This window comes from Hibiscus syriacus, unplaced genomic scaffold (assembly GCF_006381635.1).
Source record: "Hibiscus syriacus cultivar Baekdansim isolate YM2019G1 unplaced genomic scaffold, ASM638163v2 tig00117032_pilon, whole genome shotgun sequence".
Taxonomy (NCBI): Eukaryota; Viridiplantae; Streptophyta; class Magnoliopsida; order Malvales; family Malvaceae; genus Hibiscus; species Hibiscus syriacus.
Genome location: NW_024063532.1, coordinates 882,895 through 905,688, shown reverse-complemented (window position 1 = coordinate 905,688; position 22,794 = coordinate 882,895). Strand labels below are relative to the sequence as shown.

At 35.0% G+C, this 22,794-nt stretch overlaps 1 protein-coding gene and 1 long non-coding RNA gene across 2 annotated transcripts; one reads left to right on the top strand and one right to left on the bottom strand.

The window, feature by feature from the left end:
* Positions 1-11,860: 11,860 nt before the first annotated feature.
* Positions 11,861-13,260, bottom strand: LOC120196304. The gene is made up of 3 exons (XR_005523157.1): positions 12,765-13,260; positions 12,533-12,624; positions 11,861-12,148 (listed from the first exon to the last, which is right to left on the bottom strand). It is a non-coding gene; the product is annotated as an uncharacterized LOC120196304 (long non-coding RNA).
* Positions 13,261-15,171: 1,911 nt separating this feature from the next.
* On the top strand, positions 15,172-17,763 carry LOC120196337 (pyruvate dehydrogenase E1 component subunit beta-3, chloroplastic-like). Its single transcript, XM_039198157.1, has 4 exons — positions 15,172-15,422; positions 15,502-15,602; positions 15,706-15,749; positions 16,615-17,763. The coding sequence occupies exons 1-4, from the start codon at positions 15,179-15,181 to the stop codon at positions 17,585-17,587; spliced, it is 1,362 nt and encodes a 453-aa protein (XP_039054088.1). The 5' UTR covers positions 15,172-15,178; the 3' UTR covers positions 17,588-17,763.
* The last annotated feature ends 5,031 nt before the right edge of the window (positions 17,764-22,794 follow it).

Here is a 22,794-nt window from a genome sequence, read left to right as displayed (position 1 = left end):
TAGAGCTAATATTAAATCGTGGAAAGACTTGGCTAAGTCATTTCTTGAGCAATACAAACATGTAAAAGATGTTAGGCCCAACAGGATGATGTTGCAAGGAATAGAAAAGAAGACTAACGAGAGTTTTAGATAATATGCTCAAAGATTGAGAGATGTAGTGGTGCAAGTCCATCCACCATTGGAAGATAAGGAAACAAGTATGCTTTTTGTCAATACCTTAAGGGCTCATTTTTCTCGTATCTTATCGGTAATCCTTATCGAAGTTTTGTTGATATAGTTACAGCGGGAGAAATGATTGAAATGGTGGTTAAGAGTGGAAAGCTCGAGGGAGGAGAGTTTAGTAAGAGGCCACCAACGAGGAAAAAGGAAAACGAAGTTAGTAACGTGAGGCAATATGATTCTAATAACATCACCGTTTCTCGACCTCAAGAAGCAGGGTCTTCAACACAAAATGACAATAGACAAGGGGAAAGAGACCAGAGGAGAGAGGTCTCAATTTGACCCCATCCCGATGACTTATAAAGAATTGTTTCAGGTTTTGTATGGTCGACATGTAGTTTCACCGTATCACGTGACACCAATGCAACCTCCTTTTCCCAAATGGTATGATTTTAGTGTTCAGCGTGAGTACCATACGGGGAATCTCAGACATTCCATTGAGAATTGTACTGCGTTTAAGAAGGTTGTCCAAGCTTTGAGAACAAGGAATGCCATCAACTTTGGTGACAGTGAGTAGTCAAACATAGCTCAGAATCCGTTGTTAAGCCATGCAGGGGCAGGAGTTAAGGCGATTACTGAAGAGAAAAGAAAGAGAATTGTAAGGAATGTTGGTGAGGTGGTGTCACCCATGAGTTTGGTGTGGTGCCAGATGGTTAAGGTAAGATTGTTGAAGCCCAATCTGATGGGTGAACAGTTTAATAGTGGAGATGTATGCCAGTATCATAACAAAGAAGGACACAATATTCAACAATGTACTGACTTTCTATCTTTGGTACAAGACATGATGGTCAGTAAAGAATTAGGTTCTTTAAAAAGATTTTTGAAGAAAAGGAAGCTGAAGTTTGCATTTCAGAAAGATCGTTTAAAGGGTTATACAATGCTAGTTGTCCCCTAATCATTACTCACAATAATCGATTAGCTGAAAAGGTAGCTTCGAAAGTGGTTATTACACCTCCATCTCCATTCTCATATCGGGATAATAAACAAATGCCTTGGAGATATGATTGTCGGATGGGAGATGTAACAAAAGAGAATGAGGAAGTAGATGAGGTGGGATACTTTACCAGAAGCGGTAGGTGTTATTCTCTTAATCCAACTAAAGAGTATGAGAAGAAGGTTGCTATTGATAAGGGGAAAAGGGTTGATGTACAGATAAAAGAAGATGAGCATGTTATCAATGAACATGTAACTAAGAGTGAAGCAATGGAATTTTTGAAGTTTCTGAAGCACAGTAAGTACAGTATTGTTGAACAGTTATACAAGCTGTCTGCCTGTATTTCTGTTTTATCATTACTTTTGAGTTTAGAGGCCCATATAAATGCTCTGTTAAAAGTTTAGAACCAGACTTTTGTTCCGAAAGAGTTGCCCATTGAAAAGTTGGACTGGTTAGTTTCCAATATACAAGCTGATAATTTTTTATCTTTTTCTGAGGATGAGATCCCATATGGGATGATTGGTAGTCAGAAGCTTTGCACATCACAGTTAAGTGTAAAGGGCATGTGTTGTCCCGGGTTTTGGTTGATAATGGTTCAACTTTGAATGTGATACCCTTAGTAACTCTAAAAAAGCTTCCATTAGATATTATGTTTATGAGAATCTATCAAAGTGTGGTTCAAGCTTTCGATGGGACTAAAAGAGAAGTGTTGGGAAAGATTGATGCTTCTCTGACTATTGGTCCAATAACTTATGAAGTGGAATTTCTCGTAATAGACATTATGCCTACGTACAACTGTTTGTTGGGAAGGCCTTGGATTCACCAGGCCGGTGCAGTTCCGTCCACATTGCACCAGAGACTGAAATTTGTAATTGATGGAAGGTAGGTATGTATTCACGCTGAAGAGGACATTATTACTTTTGTTTCTACTACTGCTCCGTATATTGAAATGGATGAACAAGCGGTCGAGTGTTCTTTCAGATCATTAGAGTTTGTAAATGCCATGTTTGTGGCCGAAGGCAGAAAGATACAAAAGCCTAAATTGTCAAATTGTACCAAACTGAGACTCAAGCTGACCCTTGAAAGAGGAGCAAAAGTTGGGAAAGGGTTAGGAAGTCAGTTACAAGGACCAGTGAATCCAATATGTCCTATCATTAAAAGGGATCGGTTTGGTTTGGGGTATCAACCAACTCTGAGGGATAAGTTGGGGGGAATTAAGAAGGGTCAGGAAATGAGAAATGCCAGATTGGCTGGTGAAGACCTTAGCTGAGAACCCATAACCTTCCCGCCATTGAGCAATATTTTCATATATGAGGGGCATATGTTTCAAGGGGATTCAAGGGGTAATGAAGTGATAGTTGAGTATACCTTAGGAGATCTAGGCATTAATGTTATAACTGATGGTGCGTTTGAGGAAATGAGAGCTACGAGCATTTACCTTGCACTGCCGGGCTTCGTGTTGAACAATTGGACCGCGAAAGAATTACCTGTTGTTTACAAATCTTTTACAGAGTAATGCACTGGAGCTTTCTCCCTATTATTCACACCCTGGGGCAATAGGTGATTTTATGTAAAGGGTTAAGCTGTTTATTTTCGCTCGCTTTCAATAAAAGATGCATTCTGTTAGTTCAAAATGGAAAACATTCACACATGCATTTTTTTTCATTCTTTGTTGTATATATTTATTCTTTTCTATTTATTTATATGGGAAAAGATCCTCCCATGTGTATATATGTATATATATTCTATTTCAATATTTTTTCAGGAGCTCAGATATCAATAATATGAATGCTAATGACCCTGACCCGGAGATTGATTTTGAGAAGCCTATATGTCAAGGGGAAATCGAGGATTGTGATGATGACGAGGGATGTGAACTACCTTCTGAATTACTGAAAATGGTGGAGAATGAAGATAAGCAGATTATGCCTTATAAAGAGCTTACTGAGATTTTGAATTTAGGGATAGATGAGGATAAGAGAGAAGTAAATATTGGAACCACTCTGTCAGTTGGAGGACGACATGATTTGATAGAATTGCTTCAAGAATACAAGGATGTGTTTGCTTGGTCATACGAAGATATGTCGGGTTTAGATACAGAGTTGGTTATCCACAAACTGCCAATAAAGCTTGAATATAAGCCGGTACAACAAAAACTGAGAAGAATGAGACCCGAGATGCTGCTCAAGATTAAAGAGGAAGTGAAGAAACAATTTGATGACAGGTTTCTTAAAGTGGCTAAATATCCTGAGTGGGTGGCGAATATTGTCCAGGTACCGAAGAAGGATGAGAAAGTTCGAATGTGTGTCGACTACAGAGATCTCAACCGAGCTAGTCCAAAAGATACTTTTCCTTTGCCACATATAGACACTCTAGTGGATAATACTGCTGGAAATTCTTTGTTCTCTTTTATGGATGGTTTCTCTGGATATAATCAAATTAAGATAAACCCTGAAGATATAGAAAAAACGATGTTCGTTACCATGTAGGGAACGTTTTATTATAAAGTAATGTCGTTTGGATTGAAGAATGCAGGGTCAACATATCAAAAGGCCATAGTGACGTTATTTCATGACATGATGCATAAAGAAATAAAAGTTTATGTCGATGATATGATTGTCAAAGTCAAGACAGAGGAAGAACACATTGTGAGTTTGAGAAAGCTCTTTAAAATACTAAGAAGATGTCAGCTAAAACTCAACCCAAATAAATGTACTTTTGGGGTGACATCTGGGAAGCTTTTGGAATTCGTAGTAAGCCGAAAAGGAATTGAAATAGACCCAAATAAAGTAACAGCTATTCAAGACTTGCCACCCCCACGAACACAAAAAGAAGTCAGAGGATTTTTGGGGAGATTGAATTATATAGCTTGGTTTATTTCACAGTTGACTGAAAGTGTGATCCCATATTCCGCCTTCTTCGCAAGAATAACCTAGGAGAATGGAGTGAGGATTATCAAAGAGCTTTTGAAGCAGTGAAAAGATATTTGTCGAGTACTCCAATCTTAGCGCCATCTATCTCAGGTAAACCATTGATCCTTTATTTGTCATTTTATGAAAATTCAATGGGGTGTGTGCTGGGGCAACATGACCAAACTGAGAAGAAAGAAATGGCTATCTATTATCTCAGCAAGGAGTTCACTGAATGTGAAACAAGATACTCACCAATTGAAAAGTTGTGATGCGCTTTAGTATGGGCTACCCAAAGGCTTAGGCAGTATATGATGTATCATACAACTTGGCTTATATCCAAGCTTGATCCCTTGAAGTATCTAATAGGTGTGCATGCATTATCTAGAAGATTACCTCGTTGGTAGATCCTATTGTCCGAATTCGACATCCAGTATATAAACCATACAACAATTAAAGGAAGTGCTATAGCAGAATTCATTGCAAGTAGGGCTTCGGAAGAATATGAGCCATTGAGCTTTGATTTCCCAGATGAGGATTTAATGTCTATTTCAGTGGAAGAAGCAGTTGCATCCGCTAGTAAATATTGGAAGTTGAACTTTGATGGTGCTTCAAATACCATGGGATATGGAATCGGGGCAATTTTGGTCTCACCAAAGGGAGAGCATTATCCTTTTACTAGACGGCTTAATTTTGATTGTACAAACAATATGACCGAGTATGAAGCTTGTGTTCTGGGTCTTAGAGCTGTCGTTGAACGCAAAGTAAAAATGCTCAAGGTGTATGGGGATTCAGCTTTGGTGATATACCAGCTCAGGGGAGAATGAGAGACAAAAGATCCTAAGCTTGTAGAATATCGTAAGTTGGTTATGGAACTTGTTAAAGAATTTGAAGAAGTAACTTTCAATTACCTCCCCAGAGAAGAGAATCAAATGGCAAATGCCTTGGCCACACTGGCAGTAACATTTAAGATGGACGAGCATTCAAATATGATGCCCATTGAAATGAAGGCTTATGAGTATCCAACCCATTGTTTTAATATTGAAGAGGAAGAAGATGGAAACCCCTGGTATTATGATATCTTGCAATATATAAGGTATCAGAGTTATCCGGAATATGCCACTGAGAATGATAAGAGAACCATTAGAAGAATGGCATCAGAGTATGTGCTTGATGGTGAGACTTTGTACAAGAAAAGCCTGGATCAGATTTTATTAAGGTATATGGACACGAAAGAAGCCAAGTTGATTCTCGATGAAGTGCATGAAGGAATATGTGGTACCCATGCTAATGGACATGTTATGGCTAGGCAGATGATGAGATTTGGGTATTATTGGTCAACTATGGAAATATAATGTATTAATTATGCTCGAAAATGTCACAAATGTCAAATTTATGGAGATAAGATACATACTCCTCTTCATTCGTTGCATGTTATGACAGCTCTGTGGCCATTATCAATATGGGGCATGGATGTTATTGGACAAATTTCGCCCAAAGCTTCAAATGGTCATCGCTTCATTTTGGTAGCCATAGATTACTTCACCAAGTGGGTAGAAGCAGCTTCTTATGCAAATGTTACCCAGTCGACAGCATGCAAATTTTTAAAGAATGAGATCATTTGTAGATATGGTTTACCAGAGAGAATTATCTCCGATATTGCGTTGAATTTAAATAATAAGATGATGGATTCGATCTGTAAACAGTTCAAAATAAAGCATCATAATTCCACCACTTATCGCCGGAAGATGAATGGGGCAGTAGAAACGGTTAATAAGAACATCAAAAGGCTCATAGGAAAGATGATCGAGACCTATAAGGATTGGCATAAGAAGTTGCAATTTGCTCTGTTTGCTTATCGAACTTTAGTACGGACGTCAACTGGGGCAACTCCATTTTCTCTGGTTTATGAGATGGAAGTTGTCTTACCTATTGAGGTAGAAATTCCCTCACTTTGGATTTTGTCAGACGTGAAGCTAAATGAGGCAGAATGGGTACAAGCTAGGTATGTCCAATTGAATTTGATTGAATAAAAGAGATTGAAAGCTATTTGTCATGGTCAGATGTACCAAAAACGTATGATACAGGCACATGGTAATAAAGTTCACCTTCGAGAATTCCATGAAGAAGATTTGGTGCTTAGAAGGATTTTGCCTACTCAGAAAGATTTCCGAGAAAAATGGATGCCTAATTGGGAAAAACCTTATATTGTCAAGAAAGTCTTTTCTGGGGGAGCTCTAGTCTTAACTAAAATGGACGGATCAGAATTATCCTATTCAGTGAATTCCGACGCTGTTAAGAGATATTTCTCTTGAATAAGAAATAGAAAAAAAAATAAAAAAAAAATGAAAAAAAAAAGAGAAAAAATAGAAAAGAAAAAATAGAAAATGGAAGAAAAAATGAAAATGAAAATGAAAAAAATGATGAAAAAAGAAAAAGAAATAAAAGGGGGGTTCAAGATGAAAATCTGCAAAGGGCGTCTTGAAACCAAAGGATGTCTTAAGTTGAAAACCCGCAAAGGGTGACTTGAGTTTTGTTTAAATTCAGAATTCGTGCATGGTGGAGGTTCTGAATTGATTCTGGAAGTAGAAAGAGCTCCTGATATGGGTAGTAACAATGATAGTTGGTGATCAGGGTTAAGATTAAAGATTAACGAGTCTCGATGAAAACAACTAGGAGAGAAATTGAATGCACATGAGATTCAATACTGGTTTAGGGCATCCAATAATGGGAGATTTAGGGGTTTAGAAAGAGCTTCACACTCTTAAGCATCATCACAATGTTGGAGATCTTTTCGACATAAGCTACACTCGAATCATTCTAACGACGTGCCAGTTCAAAAGCATTTGCATTATTGATATTTGAAGATGCCTACTCTTTTGTTCTTTTATTGCTTCCAATTAAAAGTTTTCCATGTGGTTACCTAAAAATTCTCTGTATTTATATAAATAAAGAGATATTTTTTCTTGTTAATTTCTTTTTTTGCGAGCATATTATTTTGAAAGGCTAAAACATATAGCTTAACTTGAAGTACATGAGATCATTTTGTATTATTGTGCAAAAGGTTTTAGGAAAATACATGTATTCTGAAGTTGACGATGGTTTTAACATGTAAGCTTGTATGGTTATGAGAAACTAAAACCTCAAAATTCATAGAAAATCTCAGCTATTAAAAGATGACCCAAAGAGATTGTAGTTAATCAAGAAGTTGGTTATGGGTAATGGCGGGTTTCAAGAAAGAAATGAGTCAAGGTCCTGTTAAGCCGAGAGATATGGAATTGAGATTGTTACCTGGGGTGAACTGGTCAAATGTTCTGTGCCCAAGACGAAACCAAGTTCCATTGAGATCAAAATGAGATAGAGATCCTTCGAAGAAGAAGAAAACACATTAAATTGCATAACTACATACATTTTAGACATGAATAGGATCATGTCATTCATAATTGCATGATGGCTTAAATATCTACAGGTTTCCCAATGATAGTTGAATATTGAAGATATGAAAGCATCAAGATGAGGATAACTAGTTTTGAAATCTTGAAAAGAATGATGTTTAGACAATAACTGAGCCAAAGTTTGACCTTTGAAATAATTCAATCTTAAGCCTTCACGAAAGAGCAGTGAAGCAATTCAATCTCAAGCCTTCACGAAAGAGCAGTGAAGCAATTAAATCTTAAGCCTTCACGAAAGAGCAGTGAAGCAATTCAATCTTAAGCCTTCATGGAAGAGTAGTGAAACAAATCATCTATAAGCCTTCATGGAGGAGTAGTGAAGCAAACTCACTTCTGTTGAAGATAGAGTCCTATACTCTTTGAAGGAATAGGGAGCGGACACGTTTGTTGAAGATCGAGTCTTATACTCTCTGAAGGAATAGGGAGCGGACACATTTGTTGAAGATCAAGTCCTATACTCTCTGAAGGAATAGGCAGCAGACCCGTTTGTTGAAGATTGTTCGAGTTCTATACTCTCTGAAGGAATAAAGAACGGACATGTTTTATGAAGATTGATCGAGTCATATATTCTCTGAACGAATAGGGAGTGGACCTGTTTGTTGAAGATTGTCTGAGTCTTATACTCCCTGAATGAATAGGGAGCAGACCCGTTTGCTGAAGATTGTGTGAGTCTTATACTCCCTGAAGAAATAGGGAGCGGACTCGTCATTTGAAGATTTTTCAAGTCTCATTTATCCCGACGTAACAGTGAGTGGTTTAATCTTTTGATGTTCTCATGACCGGACAAATTCGATCATCTTTTGATCTTTGCTCTATTCTCGTTACATGATAATGAGCAAAGAGGGTCAACTGTAGATACTCGATTTGTCTGGGGCTAAGTCGGAACAGGCTCGAAGCAATGGCAGGCCTAAAGAAGAACCTAACCCGTTGAAGGCCCAGTTCAAGCCCAATGACCCAATAGTGTTATCATCCAAGCCTCCAGTCCGTTAAGTCCTGGAAAACTGAAAAAAATGGTTATCGGGAGTTTAAAAAAAACTTTAAATGGGGTGAGGGTCGATTTTAAAGATTAACCACCAGAGAAAAAAGGATTAGATTATCAACCATCACAAAATTACACAGAGAAAAGGGAGAGACGAAAAAAAAACGATTGGAAACTATTAACGAAGAGGAGAGACCATTTTTCGGGAAAATACAAGAAAAGCACAAAAGAGTTGGTTCTTCAATATTTTTTACGCAGCAGAGCAACAAAATCAAACGGTGTAACAAAAGGATATGACAAGAAACAATAATGTAATTCTACAATTCAAAAACAACAGAAGCAATACAAGAGGTTTTTTCCCCTCGTTTCTTTTTTATTCATATTTTATTGTTATTTTAAGTATTGATTTCTTTCTTTATATTAATATGTTGTTTATAAATAAATTATGAAATGAGAGGCGAAAGAGTGTAGGTTTTAGAGATATTACCTTAGTCATCTAGAGTTCGTCGTCGATAGTAGAAATGTTGAACCTTTAGAGAGCTTTAGGGTTGTTTGGGCCTTCTCAAATCTGTTTTGTGAGATCGAATGAAACCATTTTTCTTTCTTTCCTAAGCCACTGAAGAACCAATAAGAAAGACCTGAAACGAAAAAACAAAACCATGTTTTAGGGATTTTTGAACCAGATACCGAGAAAACAAAAAAAATATCCTTTTGAACCATTGGCAACCAAAAACCGAATACCCATTATTGAAAAGCCAAGTAAATAAAAAATAAAAAACCTTACCTTATGGCTCCAAAAAGGCTTTCATCGTTTATTGGAGTCTAAATCGGGTTTCTTTTAGGAACGATCGAGAGATGGGGAAGCTTTGAGTTGGTTGTGTTTAAGGGACGATTTTGCTTTCCCTTTAGTTCAATGCCATTCGAAGATTCAGGTTGTGTGGGTGAGAGAGATAGAGAGTGGAGAGCGAATCTGAGTGAGGCTATGTGCGTGAGATTTGGGTTAGGTTTAGTCTATTTAGTTTTTATATTAAATGTTTAGGGTTAATTTGTTTAAGGTCCCTGAAAGTTCATCATGTACTTACACTTTAGTCACTGCAGGGCTACTTTTGAATTTACTTTCTTGTTGTTTGTCCTGATTTTGATGTTCTCCCAAATTTATGTGGTAGTTATAATATTGTTAGGTAATTTAGGTATAGGTCCCTTATTTATGCATTTTTTTTATTTAAGTCTTTATTTTAATTTTTGATTTGTATGCCTAATTTTGCGTTTATTTAAATTTAGTCATTACTTTCACATGTATATACATACTTTTTAAAATTTATAGTTTAGCATGTCATGTTTTTGTTTTTATATTTAAGTCACATTTGTACAATATATGTTAATATGCATGGTTTATATTTTTTAATCAAAAATATATGTATAATTTTTTGTATGTCACGTTGTATGATATTTTTAATTTTGTTTAATTAATTTTGGCATGACATCTTTTTTTGCACGATTCGCATGGTAACCTCATTTGCATAACTCGACATATTACATAATTGGATTAAGGGTAATACACTTTTAATTTAAAATTGTTTTAAGTGGATTGTCATAACGCATTTGAGGTCCGCTTTTAATGATTTTAAAATAAAAGTGTATCTCATTAGTGACGCCTAAAAATTGATCCACCACTTTAAAATTTGGGAATGGAAGAAAAAAAAATGTTCGGCTATTTAAATTTATCGAGAAAATGTTGTTATAGCTTTTAAGATCTGGTCTCGATATTTGTAAATAATTGAACATTCTTTATCTTTTAAAAATGACTCGGTAATTTTAATTTAATTTATTTGAGTGCTTTTGAATGTTTTTAAATTTACATCTTTATTTTATGGGATCAAAAGTCAAATTAAGTTTGAATTTGTAAAGTTCATTGCAAAGACGTTAATTAATCGACTAGGTACCGATTTAGGACGTTGTAGGGGTGCTAATCCTTCCCTATACGTAACCGACTCCCGAACTCATTTTTTGGTAACGCATACCTTAATTTGTTGTTTTAATTAAAATTAATTTTTATTTAAAATAAAAAAATATTTTTGGATGTCCAATCACTCCCTAATCAAATATTGGTGACGACTCTTTGAACCGTATTTTTTCGATCGTAAATGAAATCCAAAATTTTTCGAAACGAGAGGTCTTTTAAACCGTATTTGTTTTTAAATTAAAAATCAATTGAAATAGGTAAATTAAAAATCAATGTGGTTATTTTAAAATCTCACCTTTTTATTTTTCAAGAAAAAATCGTTTAGACAATAGCTATAGAGCCTGAAAAAAAAACATAGTAATTGAGAATTATGAACACAATGATTAAATCTTGAAGAATCCAGCAAATGCATTCCAGCCCAAGCTCTGTCAGGTTGAGTGAGTTGATAGGCCAGACATTCCTAACTGCAACAGTAAAACCAATGGTCACTCAACCTCTGGGGTATATCCAAATAAAACACTGTCCAGCTGAAAACTAATAAACTAATCTTGAATTTCTAAGCGCTCCCGTGCTTGTAATGGTGAATGGTGAAAAACATTGAAAGTGAAGCTTATATTACAGGCACCTATATGCATAGTAGTTCCCACTAGAGATGCCAATTTACATAGCTTACACTGTTGAACTTTAAATTAATGCTAATATATCAAATCAGCACCCAGATCATAAATGCGGACCATAAAAGTGCAGCAAAGTTAAAATGCAGGCAATAGGCCTTGAGGTAAGTCCATATAATCTAACTTGAATAGCTTAGTTGATCAAGAAGCATCATTAATTAGAGTTTAAATAAACAATTGAATATGCTTGAAACTAGCTGAGTAATGTTCTTTTTCAAACTTGAAAAATGTACCTTTCTCTATACCTTTTTTTCATTAAAAAAATGTCTGCTCTTTTTGTTAAATTACCCAAGCAATACCCAAGAATTCTACTGAACTTCCTATATTCCTCTTACTCACTCTGCCATCTGCAAAGCTTGTTGTACTAGTTCATATTATACAGCTAACGTCAAGGTTACAGGCCACAAGCAGGCAAACTGGTATTCTAATTCCTTATTTCAATATATTCTATTGAAAGGATAGCAAGATTTGCTATCAACATTATAAAAACCAGAGTTTCGGGTCCAAAGCAGGCAATCTCACATGATAATTCAATATTCAATGATATTTTTATTTAAAAATAAAAATGAAAATGAGAGAAAAAGAAACCCAACTACCCTGTAAAATTCGCTAGATAGATTTTAGAGTATTGATTCGTCTTAACGTTGATATAAGAAACAAAGAAAAATAGAAGTGAATATAAAACTATTTTCAGACTGAAAAATGCTTTTCTATGACATAATCACACGAAGGCCAAAGCAGTAGAGAACTGATGGAGTTCATAGTTAGCTCAAGAGTCCAACCCATACCAAAGTTGAACACTTTTTAGTTCGACTTACATGCCGTATATCCACAGGGCAACCTTATGAGGCATCAACCAGAAAAACAGTGCATGATCATGCACTGATTCCGGAGAGATTCTTTTCGCTTTCAAGGTGGCCAGAAAATAATCACCAAGCTCAGGGTGTTGGACAGATATTGTAACTGGTAAATTTTGATCAGGAGCATTTGATCTAAGGCTCCAATTCCCGAGCATATGCTGCACATTTTCCCCAAGATGCTTACATGGTTAGAGAAAACACAATTCATTATAAAACAAAGGATGAAACAAGCATTCCTCAAATGTTGCATGATAGAATCAATGTCCGGAATGAATGTTTAGAACATATAATTAATTCATCTACACCAATGAATCGCCATATTCATGCTGACGCAAAATTTATAGAAGAATTTGGAATCACTTATTTATGAATCCAATAATGAAAACAACTGAAATCATTATGAGATGTAAACCTTAGAAAACCCTGAATTCTTAACGAAATGTGGATATATAAATATATAACACTAAAAACTCATGAAAATATGAAACGGATAAAACTAGAACAACAAATGTACAGGAATGAAGAATTCACAGAGAGCGTACCATGAAAGGACTGACATGCAATGGTTTTGCCACTAAATCAGAATCTGGGTCGAATACAAATAATACTCTTTCACCCAGGGGGTATTAGTCACCTAAGACAATAAATCAACAGCGATGTCAACAAATAAAGCATTAGAATTCGACATTGAATGAGTTCTATAGCAAAACAACAGTAGCTACTATTTATAAGCTTGGTTTCCATTTGGAGCAAATTCAACAAAGAACTACAAACCTCAGCAATGCACTTTCTTCAGAAGCTTAGTGTTTCCCTCCATACCATAGCAATAATATATGCTCAATGGATTCTGTTCGTACCCCACGCTTGGAGGAATTGTTAACAGAAAACTGTCACCGTAATTTCATCAAAATACCAAATATTTGAGATGAACTAAAAAAAAGTATTGACAAAAGAGGGGATAAGAAAATTCAGGAACTTACACAGGGCCATCAGTTTTGGAAAACCTACGAGCCTCGTCGGCGGAGAGGTGGTCGGGAGGAGTGTTAGGAGCGTGATCGAGGTTGAAAAGAGCGTAGCGTACGAGTACCGGAAAGAATGGCTAATGGGGTTGCGACGCTCGTGCCATACAGTACCTTCGTAGAGAGAAACGGCTTCAACTTGGGTGGTGGAGAGTGGAGGATGAGGACGGTGGCGCGTGAAGTGGAAGCGGAAGGGAAGGAGGACAGAGAGAGCGAGGGAAGTGAAAAATCAAAAATGTGGATAGGATTGAGCATAACTGCATAATAGATAGAAAACTTCCATTTCCCCGTTGACCAGCACTTGTTACATGTGACTCCTGAGTTGACCTTCTTGTGTTTTTCCACTGTTTCGCATTACCATATGCAGAAGAGCTATCGTAATATTTTGGTAAAATGACATATTAAGTCTATCCTAATTTTGAAATTAAACAAACTGATCCCAATATAAAGGAGCTTCATGTCAATTTTGGAAACGGAATAGTTAAGAACAATAAGTATATAATTTTAATTAAAATTAATATAATTTTAAATAATGTAATAATAAATTAAATCTGTGAAATTATCATATTATATTAAATTAATCATAATTCTAAATATTTCAATAAATTTAATTTTTTAATATTTATAAAATAAATAAATTATATATTAAATTAACATAATTTATAAATAATAATGAATTAAATTATTATTGTATTCATCAAAATTATTAAAATTAAAAAAGAAAATCGAGGGAAATATAAAATATATTTTTATCTAATATTTTATGTCAAATAAATATTTTATTTTATTTATATTAACTTACTATTAAGTGTTCATAATCTTATGGTAATTTTATCCAAAAATCACCCTAAAAATTATTAATTATCGAATTGTCATTCTTTCATTAATATTTACCGAAATGTCATCCTTTAAATAAAACATTTTCTACAAGACATGTCAAAGTGTGTTATTAGAACGCGCTTTATGTTGACTTGGTAGCACACATGAAATGTGCATTATGTGGGGTTGAACCAATATCAATAAGATTGAAGTAAGTAATTATTCTTAGTTTGTGTATCATATCATATATATAAACCCTAAATCTTAAAAACTTTAACAATCCTTTAAAATTTAAACTCTAAATTATTAACTTAACCCTAAAATTGGAGATGGTATAAATGGGGATAAAGGCCACATGTGTTGTTAGATCAACATAAAACGTTAATGCAGAATGCGTCTTTGCCACATATACCTAAGGTATGTCTTTTAGAATGTACTTCATCTGAAAGCTTGATATTTTGATAAATATTAGTGAAAATGTGACATTCCGATAATAATTTGTATGTAACTTTCCTAATCTTATTAAAAAAATAATTAAAAGTGTGTTTTATAGATTCCAAATCTCACGTAATTCATTATTTTAGGACATCACGTGATTAAAAAATTGTATATTTTAAAATAAAATAAAATGAAATATATGTAATGGGTCATATTTTTTTGTAAGATATTAACAATCTTTTAATTTAATCACAAAATATATGTTCCGCGTGAATTACATCCTTTTCCTCCTCACCTTAATGAAAATAGATATTTATGTGGAGCATTTGTAAATGAAATATTAGAAAAAAAATATTTAAATAGATGGAAAAGTAATCATTCTGAATCAAAAATTAGTTGATCTAATAGGAAGATGTACTAATCTCTTAAATAAAGTCATATATTTAAATATTAATGTTTTTGAATAAATTAAATTAAATTGAAAGAAAAAACATCACCTCTGAAACATCTAATCTAATTTACTTGATCAATAAATTAGAAACGAGTAGTTTTTTTAAAAAAATTATCAGTCTTTCTTTGTTAGGAAAAAATGATTTTATCAAACAAATAATTTATTTTTCTAAATAAGAAAAGGTATGGTGATTAAAATGATCATATACAACTTCCGCTCCTCCACTATCTTACACCCAATTTTCCATCCATAAAACCTCCCCATATTTCTTGTAACCCCCCCCCCCCACCCCCCGGGGTAACCCACCCAAATAAAAAAAGCCTCCTCATCTTTCTTTCATGCACACGTGGCATAAAAACATTTGCGGCACCAAACGCTGGCGTTTAACATGCGTTTTTCTATCGCTTTTGGCACTTCAAACCAATCGCCCTCCACGTTAACAAGAATTTTTTTTTTTTTAAATGAGCCTCAAATTCTTCGCCCATTTTCTTTTCATTTTTCAAGTATATATTTCAGTCTTCCTCTTGATAATTCATTTACAGTTCCATTTCTTTGAAATAGCATTTCTTTTTTATTTTTTCGCGGGTGCAAAACCAATGGCTGCGATCTTCCAAGGAGTTGGAGCTGCCGCAACTTTATCATCCTCACCGTCCAATTCTTTCGATTCCAATAACTCCGTTTTCTCTCCTCTTACATCCTTCTCCGGTAAGCTATTCATTGGATTTTCTTTTATTTTTACTTCATTTTTTAACTTCGTGTTTTTCCTCAATCTGATTTTGTGCAGTGAGGAGAGGAGCGAGCTTTGCAGTGGTCAGATCTGATGGAATCCTGAATCTGAACCCTAAGGGTCGAAGGGCTCAACAATTGATTTCCAATGCAGTTGCAGTAATGATTCTCTCTCTCTCTCTCTCTCTCTCTCTTAGAATCTTAAAGTTCAATCAATTATTTGTTTATTTTGTGTTGCTAATGTAATTTTAATTTTAACTAGACTAAGGCTGATAGCGCCGCTTCTTCTTCGTCTTCGAAACCAGGGTATGATTCTATTTCTGATTCTGATTTAACTTACGAATTAGTTTTACAATTTATTCAATAGCTCAATATTTGTTAAATACGAATTATACGTAACGAAAGTAAAAAACCAAGTATCTTCCGTATCTCGTGTAAATATGAAAGATGTTGATTTAGTACTACATTAATTAGCAATATTGGAAAATGCCTTCAAATTTTCCACTCAATGACATTCCTGTAACAGAGCATTGGATTCTTTACTTTTTTTTTTGTCCTTGTAGTCTTATTTTGGAATTTAACGTATTTTTGCTTTCTATTCAGATTTATCCTATGCTGGAAAATGTTCGAGTAGCCATAATAAATATATATTTGTTTTGTTTGTTTGATAACAATTTTCCAGTGTATGACTTTTTAAATATAAGAGAATCATCATTGATACATACTTTCTAGGGTGCACTGTGCCTCTAGTGTGTGTAGATAATTTTCTGTTTGAGATGCCTGTATAACAAAGTGCTAACCTTATGATACGTTTTGAGGTCCAGGCATTTGATACCATTCATGCAACTGTTAGGGCAACGATCTAGTCATCTCTATCTGTCAGCCCGATGTCGTGGAACGTTGATGTCAGTTATTAAATGAAAAGGGTGCCACTTGAGTCCTGGGTGTATTCATGCACGCTTCTATACATGTATGCATATAGGTTTTTATGTGTGTATAAATGTTGTCTCTGTTTTTTTGTGTTGCTATGGATTTATATTGCATGGTCGAATTTTTACGGTCATACTTGTTATCATAATCAAGCCGTTTACTTTTTTTATGGACAAATGTTAATAACATAATGTCAGTATCTATTATCAGTATTTAACTAGATATATATATTGTATTCCAGGCATGAGCTTTTACTTTTTGAAGCTCTTCAAGAGGGCTTAGAAGAAGAAATGGATAGGGATCCCCGTGTCTGTGTCATGGGTGAAGATGTGGGTCACTATGGAGGCTCATACAAAGTGACCAAAGGACTGGCTGAAAAATTTGGGGACCTTAGGGTTCTTGATACCCCGATTGCTGAGAATTCCTTCACTGGCATGGGAATTGGAGCTGCTATGACTGGTTTGAGACCGGTTGTTGAGGGAATGAACATGGGATTTCTCCTCCTTGCTTTTAATCAGATCTCCAACAACTGTGGTATGCTTCATTATACATCTGGTGGCCAGTTTACCATACCGATTGTCATTCGTGGGCCTGGTGGTGTTGGACGCCAACTAGGGGCTGAGCACTCTCAACGTCTTGAATCATACTTTCAATCAATCCCCGGAATCCAAATGGTTGCATGTTCAACCCCTTACAATGCCAAGGGCTTAATGAAGGCTGCAATCAGAAGTGAGAATCCTGTTATCCTTTTTGAGCATGTTTTGCTTTACAACCTCAAGGAGAGAATCCCAGATGAGGATTACATCTGTAATCTTGAGGAAGCTGAGATGGTGAGGCCTGGAGAACATGTCACCATTCTAACCTATTCAAGAATGAGATATCATGTGATGCAGGCAGCTAAAACTTTGGTGAACAAGGGATACGATCCCGAAGTAATTGATATTAGGTCTTTGAAACCATTTGATCTTTACACTATTGGGAACTCAGTTAAGAAGACACATCGTGTTCTTATTGTGGAGGAGTGCATGCGGACTGGTGGTATTGGTGCTAGCTTGACGGCTGCCATTACCGAGAATTTCAATGATTATTTGGATGCTCCAATTATGTGTTTATCTTCACAGGATGTGCCTACACCATACGCTGGAACACTTGAGGAAGTAACTGTCGTTCAGCCTGCCCAGATTGTGACAGCTGTTGAGCAGCTCTGCCAATAGTTGCAAATTTGCTATAGCAGAAATGTTGATGCATAGTTGATGTTCTGTTAGTCTTGTCATGTTTATTATGAAACCAGTTCTCTTGCAACTTTATTTTAGATATCTAATTTCTGTTTGTTACCATTTTGTGTCAATTTAACACTTGCTATTGTTTGTCGATTTAAGTCATTTAGTTTGATGTTCTTTCTTTGCTGAAATGTAAAATAAGCTATTCTTTAAGAAAGGTTACAGGTGGTACTGGAAAATAACTCTGTACTTGAACTTCATTTAGTTGCTACGTCAGGCTACTAGACACGTATGAGATAAACCGGTGTAATTCACTTTTTCTATTTTTTTTCCTTACGAATTTGGTAATGAAAATAATACCATTTCTTTATATCTTCTAATTGTCTTTAAATTTTCTGTTTTTTTATTATTATTACTATTTACATTTTCATTTCTTTTATTTATATTCAAACTCAAGTCCTCGCTGCTGCTGTAAATTCCTGCTTTTTCCTCGAGATCTTGGTTCCACATGAATTGGAAGATCTAGTGCATAGTATATAGTAACAAATTTGGGTGTTTTCAGTCTGGCTTAATATCAGCACAACCAAGGTACGTTTTAAACCAATTTCAATGAAATCCAAATCTAATTGTTTGTCCTGCTGATATTTCTTCTTGATTTATTACGTTTAGGTTACCTTTGAATGTGTTTCATTTGCATTTGATTTGTGATTGTCTTCTGCAAAAGTTTGTTCGTTTATTATCATTCCAGCAAAGGCTTTGTAATCTATCGTCATAAAAAGGAAAAACATTAACAAAACCTAGCACACTTGAATTAATGGTAACTTTCTGCAATCTGATGTCTTCTTGGTAATTTATCTGAAACCATGGGCTTGGTATGTAACTTGGGTAAATATATGAGGGGAGATATGGTGGTAATTTCGTGGGTCTGGGTCAATTATGTTCGGCCTTGGAGAGAGAATCCTGCAGGCTGAAGAGTAAGGTGCCAATTAAAAGTCATATAGACTGTCTGCCCAGGATTCTTTTATAAGGCCAACAAACCTTGGCCTTTATGAAGTTATGTTGTGAGTTGGTTCTTTTCTCCTTTTTTTGGGCCCTTAATCAAGAATTCTTTGTCCTTGCTAAAATTAAAAACCCTACTCAATCCATATTATTAGATCAATTACAAGCAGAGACAGAGTGGTATAACAATTTGTAGATTTAGGAGAATTTCTTGTGAATCTGTCATTGGAATTTGACACATCATATATTTTATAATAGCACTCTGTTATCCCTTCCTAAGATCATAATAACTACTTGAACATATTGAAAGCTGCATGAACCCCATTGTTTGGTGCACTGGCCTAGGTGGTCCACCTTTAAATCCATGTCGCGGGTTTTAGCATTAGGAGTTGCCTGCCTGTGGCAAAGAGTTTTGCTCCTGTAGGTGTGAGTTGTACCAAACGAAAAAATATATATGGAATTTGAAAGCTGTATGCCCTTTCTTTGGGATTAAGTTGGAAAGGTGAAGTATGGCTGTCGTGGCCTTCCCATTGCCACAAAAACTGAACTATTTTTGTTTTTCTTTCCATCACTGGAGATCTTTAGTTGTCCAATGGAATGCATGTGAGTGGGTTAGTGGATTTCTGGTAAGCATGTGAATGTTTCATACCTTGGAAAGGCGCGGCGGACATTGAAATAGCCTATTGAAAGCTAGCTATTTGCATATGACAATGTTTTTCAGTATGGTAGCTGATGCATGCATAAACAACCATATCTTTTCCTTGATTTGCATTCAAACTTACCCATGTTGAAGACAAGAGGAATCAAATCAAATTATCTATACACTGCTGAATATTTCCCTTTGAGATAAGCTATGTTTTCATGTCTGAGGCCCTGTTGCTAGTTTTCTCGATCCAGATCGAATTGATATGTCAAATATGAGTTGATATTGTTACTACTGATGATGTGCAATTTTGCTTTGATTTTTTTCCAACCACATGTGATAGACATGTGCATGTGGGCATTGTACTTCAACTGGTCTTCCCTAATTATTTTGGTGCCTTTACCAGATATTTAGAATTTCTGGTTTTGAATGATATGGTTGATATTCTACTGTATATCTCTCAGGTCAAGCCAAAAGTATAGTTTTAGTAATGTCAGGGAGAAAAGATCAGTAAGACAGTGAAACGTCACAACAATCACGATCGATGTTATAAACAAGTTTTATGCAAAGAATACAAAATCACAGTTACCAGTGGGAGACACAATGCCAATATGAAAGTGGTAACGGTTCATGTGGTATTGTCTAATTTTCAGGTTTGCAAAAGACTTCAACTACCTCCTCCTCTATCTATGATATTTAATATATAACTATTAGAAGAAAAATGAAGAATCCAAATAATAAGGTTACCGTTAATATGTTCGGATATATTAATCTATGATATTTATAGATAATATCAAATTATTATTGCACGAATTAAGTTACTTTAGTGGTTAAAGGAACAATTGTTATCTGTAGAGGTCCCAAGTTTAAGCACAAAAAACTACAAGATTATATTTGAGTTTTCATTGTCAAATGATTCCAAAAATGTGCTCATTTTTAATTTAAATTTGCCCGGGACATGCTTAAACATGTCCTGCGATCCACTTGTTGCTGTCATATGATCCATACATGAATGTCGCTGTGCCGTATCCTCGTTGAACACTAACAGTCGTTGCCTGATATCATCTATTGGGTTTGTTAATCACTTGGTCGCTGCCAAATTCAAGAACAAAGCCGAAGTTAGGGGTCAAATTGGAGTTCAATTCAAAGTCAGGGGCCAAATTGCATATTGAAATCAAAGTCAGGAGCAAAGTATACATTAACCCTAAAAGTAATGTAACACGAACTTATTTAACTAAAATAAATAATTAAATACAATCACAAGTGAGAGTTTTAGGGGTTTTCTCAGTATATTAGCCCTAGAAATCCTTTTGACATTGTCGTATAACAATACCCTGTTCTAAAAAATATCCTTAATTTAGTAGTTCCTTTGGGATTTGTTTGATATACAGAGTTAAGCATGTCCGGACTGAACTTCTGTTTTGGTGCATTGGGGTTGTGAATTGATCGTATGCAATAGCAAGTTGTTGTGGGTGTTGCTAAAAGCAAGGCAAATTCAAGTGGGACAAATTGCATCAGAGTTTATCAGTGCCCCTGACCTTGTCCCCTTCTTGATGTTTCCATGAGTTTAAAACATATGATTCACCACAAAAACGAAACGGCATCCGTACAGTATTGTGAAAAACGCAATTGATGTATCTGCATTTAATATTGGATGGGTTGGACAAGGGAGTGTTGTTAATTTCGTACTAAGAGGAAACCTTGGCTTGGCTTCAGCATAGCTCCAAGGGTCAAACTCAAACCTCATAGCCAAAGCCAAAAAAGAACCAACAAAACCTGCTTTTAACCAGTTTGTCTTGAATATTAATTAGCTCACCTTCTGCAGATGTACTGTAAAAATTATCTTCTTATCACCGCTTCCCGATTTCATGGTAGCCAGCTTATTTATTACATTTTGCTGTCAGGCTTCCAACTTACAAGGAGCATCTCCAAGCTTCTTCTTCTCTTTAATTCTACGTACTTGGTCCTACAACATTTTGCATGGAAACGAATAAGAAAGACGTCACTGAATCACCCCCATTAGAGCTTGAAGAGTCGGATTAGATTTCGATTGGTCGCAAAGGTCACCAACGATGTTTAGAGCAAACCCAAATCCAGGAGGGCTGAGTGAGCGGCACGTGGTTGAATGTAGGGGTGGGTCGAATCACATTTCCTTGATTAAAAGGGAATTAATGCAAGAACGCGCATGCACGTCGACGGATCGAGCTCAAGCAACTGTCCACTTCAAGATCCATGCATGCATTTACGGATGCATGTCAGGTAGTGTAATTATCATCACATCTCATCGTCATTGGTCTGAAATTTTTGTCAGAATTCTCTTTTCATTTTTGGATGACAAATATCTTTTCCATTACTTTCTGGGGCAGCTGCTTCACAATGGGGTTTGAGGGAGAGAAAAAAAAACAAAATTTATCTATTCCTGACTGCTCTGGTAGACTGGGATTAATGAAACCATATATTAAAATCTTACAAATCAATGAACAAACGTCTAATATTTAATGCATCCTATTTATCCATTAGCACTAATATAGTGCTACAGTTATTTTGCGCCACCATACGAAGTAAAAATAAAAATAATTATCAGTGATAAATATTTGTTTATCACTAATGTAACTAAACCAAAAAACTGAAGCCGACTCCTAACAGATAGAAAACATAACCAGTAAAGGTGGATGGGTTATAATCATATGGTTGGATTGCCACAAATTTTGTTGAATTTCAAAAGTATCTCTCCTTATAATTAATGTTATTATAATTATATTTTTATCTTTATATATTTTTATATCATCTCTAAAAAAATAACTATAAATTATATTTATAAAAGTTAAAATCATATTTAATAAGATTTATATACAAATGATTTATCACTTCACTTATAATCTTTATTGAGTGAATTTAATAAAATATAATAAGTTTATATTAAATATTTTATTTTATTTTATTTATATAGTAAGTGTAATAAAATATTTTATTACCGTGACCAGAAATTCCTTACAAAAAAGTTAAATGGGAATTTGATTTATTTGGTTTGGAATCCCACTGGCCTTGTTCTATTGTTCAGTGAGGACATGTGCCTGTCATCTTCCTATTTTTCTTACGAAATTTTTGGCCTATATTAGTTCTCCGGCAAATTATGGAAATTTTACGTAAAAATAAAATTCCAAAAACGGAAATATATAGTTATAATGGAAATAATTAAGTTTTCATGTGGAGCGTTGTTCTCTTTAAGTCATATTCTTTCCCATCCAAATATACATCACACTCTGAACAGAATTTTATGCCGAATTATTTGCCATCGATTATGCAAATAGATTTTTTGAGGGTGTGATGTATATTTGGATAGGGGAAGAATATCGACTTAAAACGCAAACAAAAATGAAAATGCATTGACAAATTATTTGCCATCCAAATATATACCAAAATGCAATGACAAATTATATTAATTTGGGCCTAACATATCGTCGGTGTGCACTTGTAAATAGGGGTAAGTAAAATTTGTACCGACTCAAAAAAATTATTATTTTTGGTTCTATTTAATTTGATAAAACTCGACTCATAA

Bases quoted from the DNA above. Each gene is read 5' to 3' on its own strand.
- LOC120196337 (XM_039198157.1), top strand. From the start codon at position 15,179: ATGAGCCTCAAATTCTTCGCCCATTTTCTTTTCATTTTTCAAGTATAT. The intron at 15,603-15,705 runs GTAATGATTCTC...AATTTTAACTAG, and splicing joins TGATTTCCAATGCAGTTGCA to ACTAAGGCTGATAGCGCCGC. The intron at 15,750-16,614 runs GTATGATTCTAT...ATTGTATTCCAG, and splicing joins TCTTCGTCTTCGAAACCAGG to GCATGAGCTTTTACTTTTTG.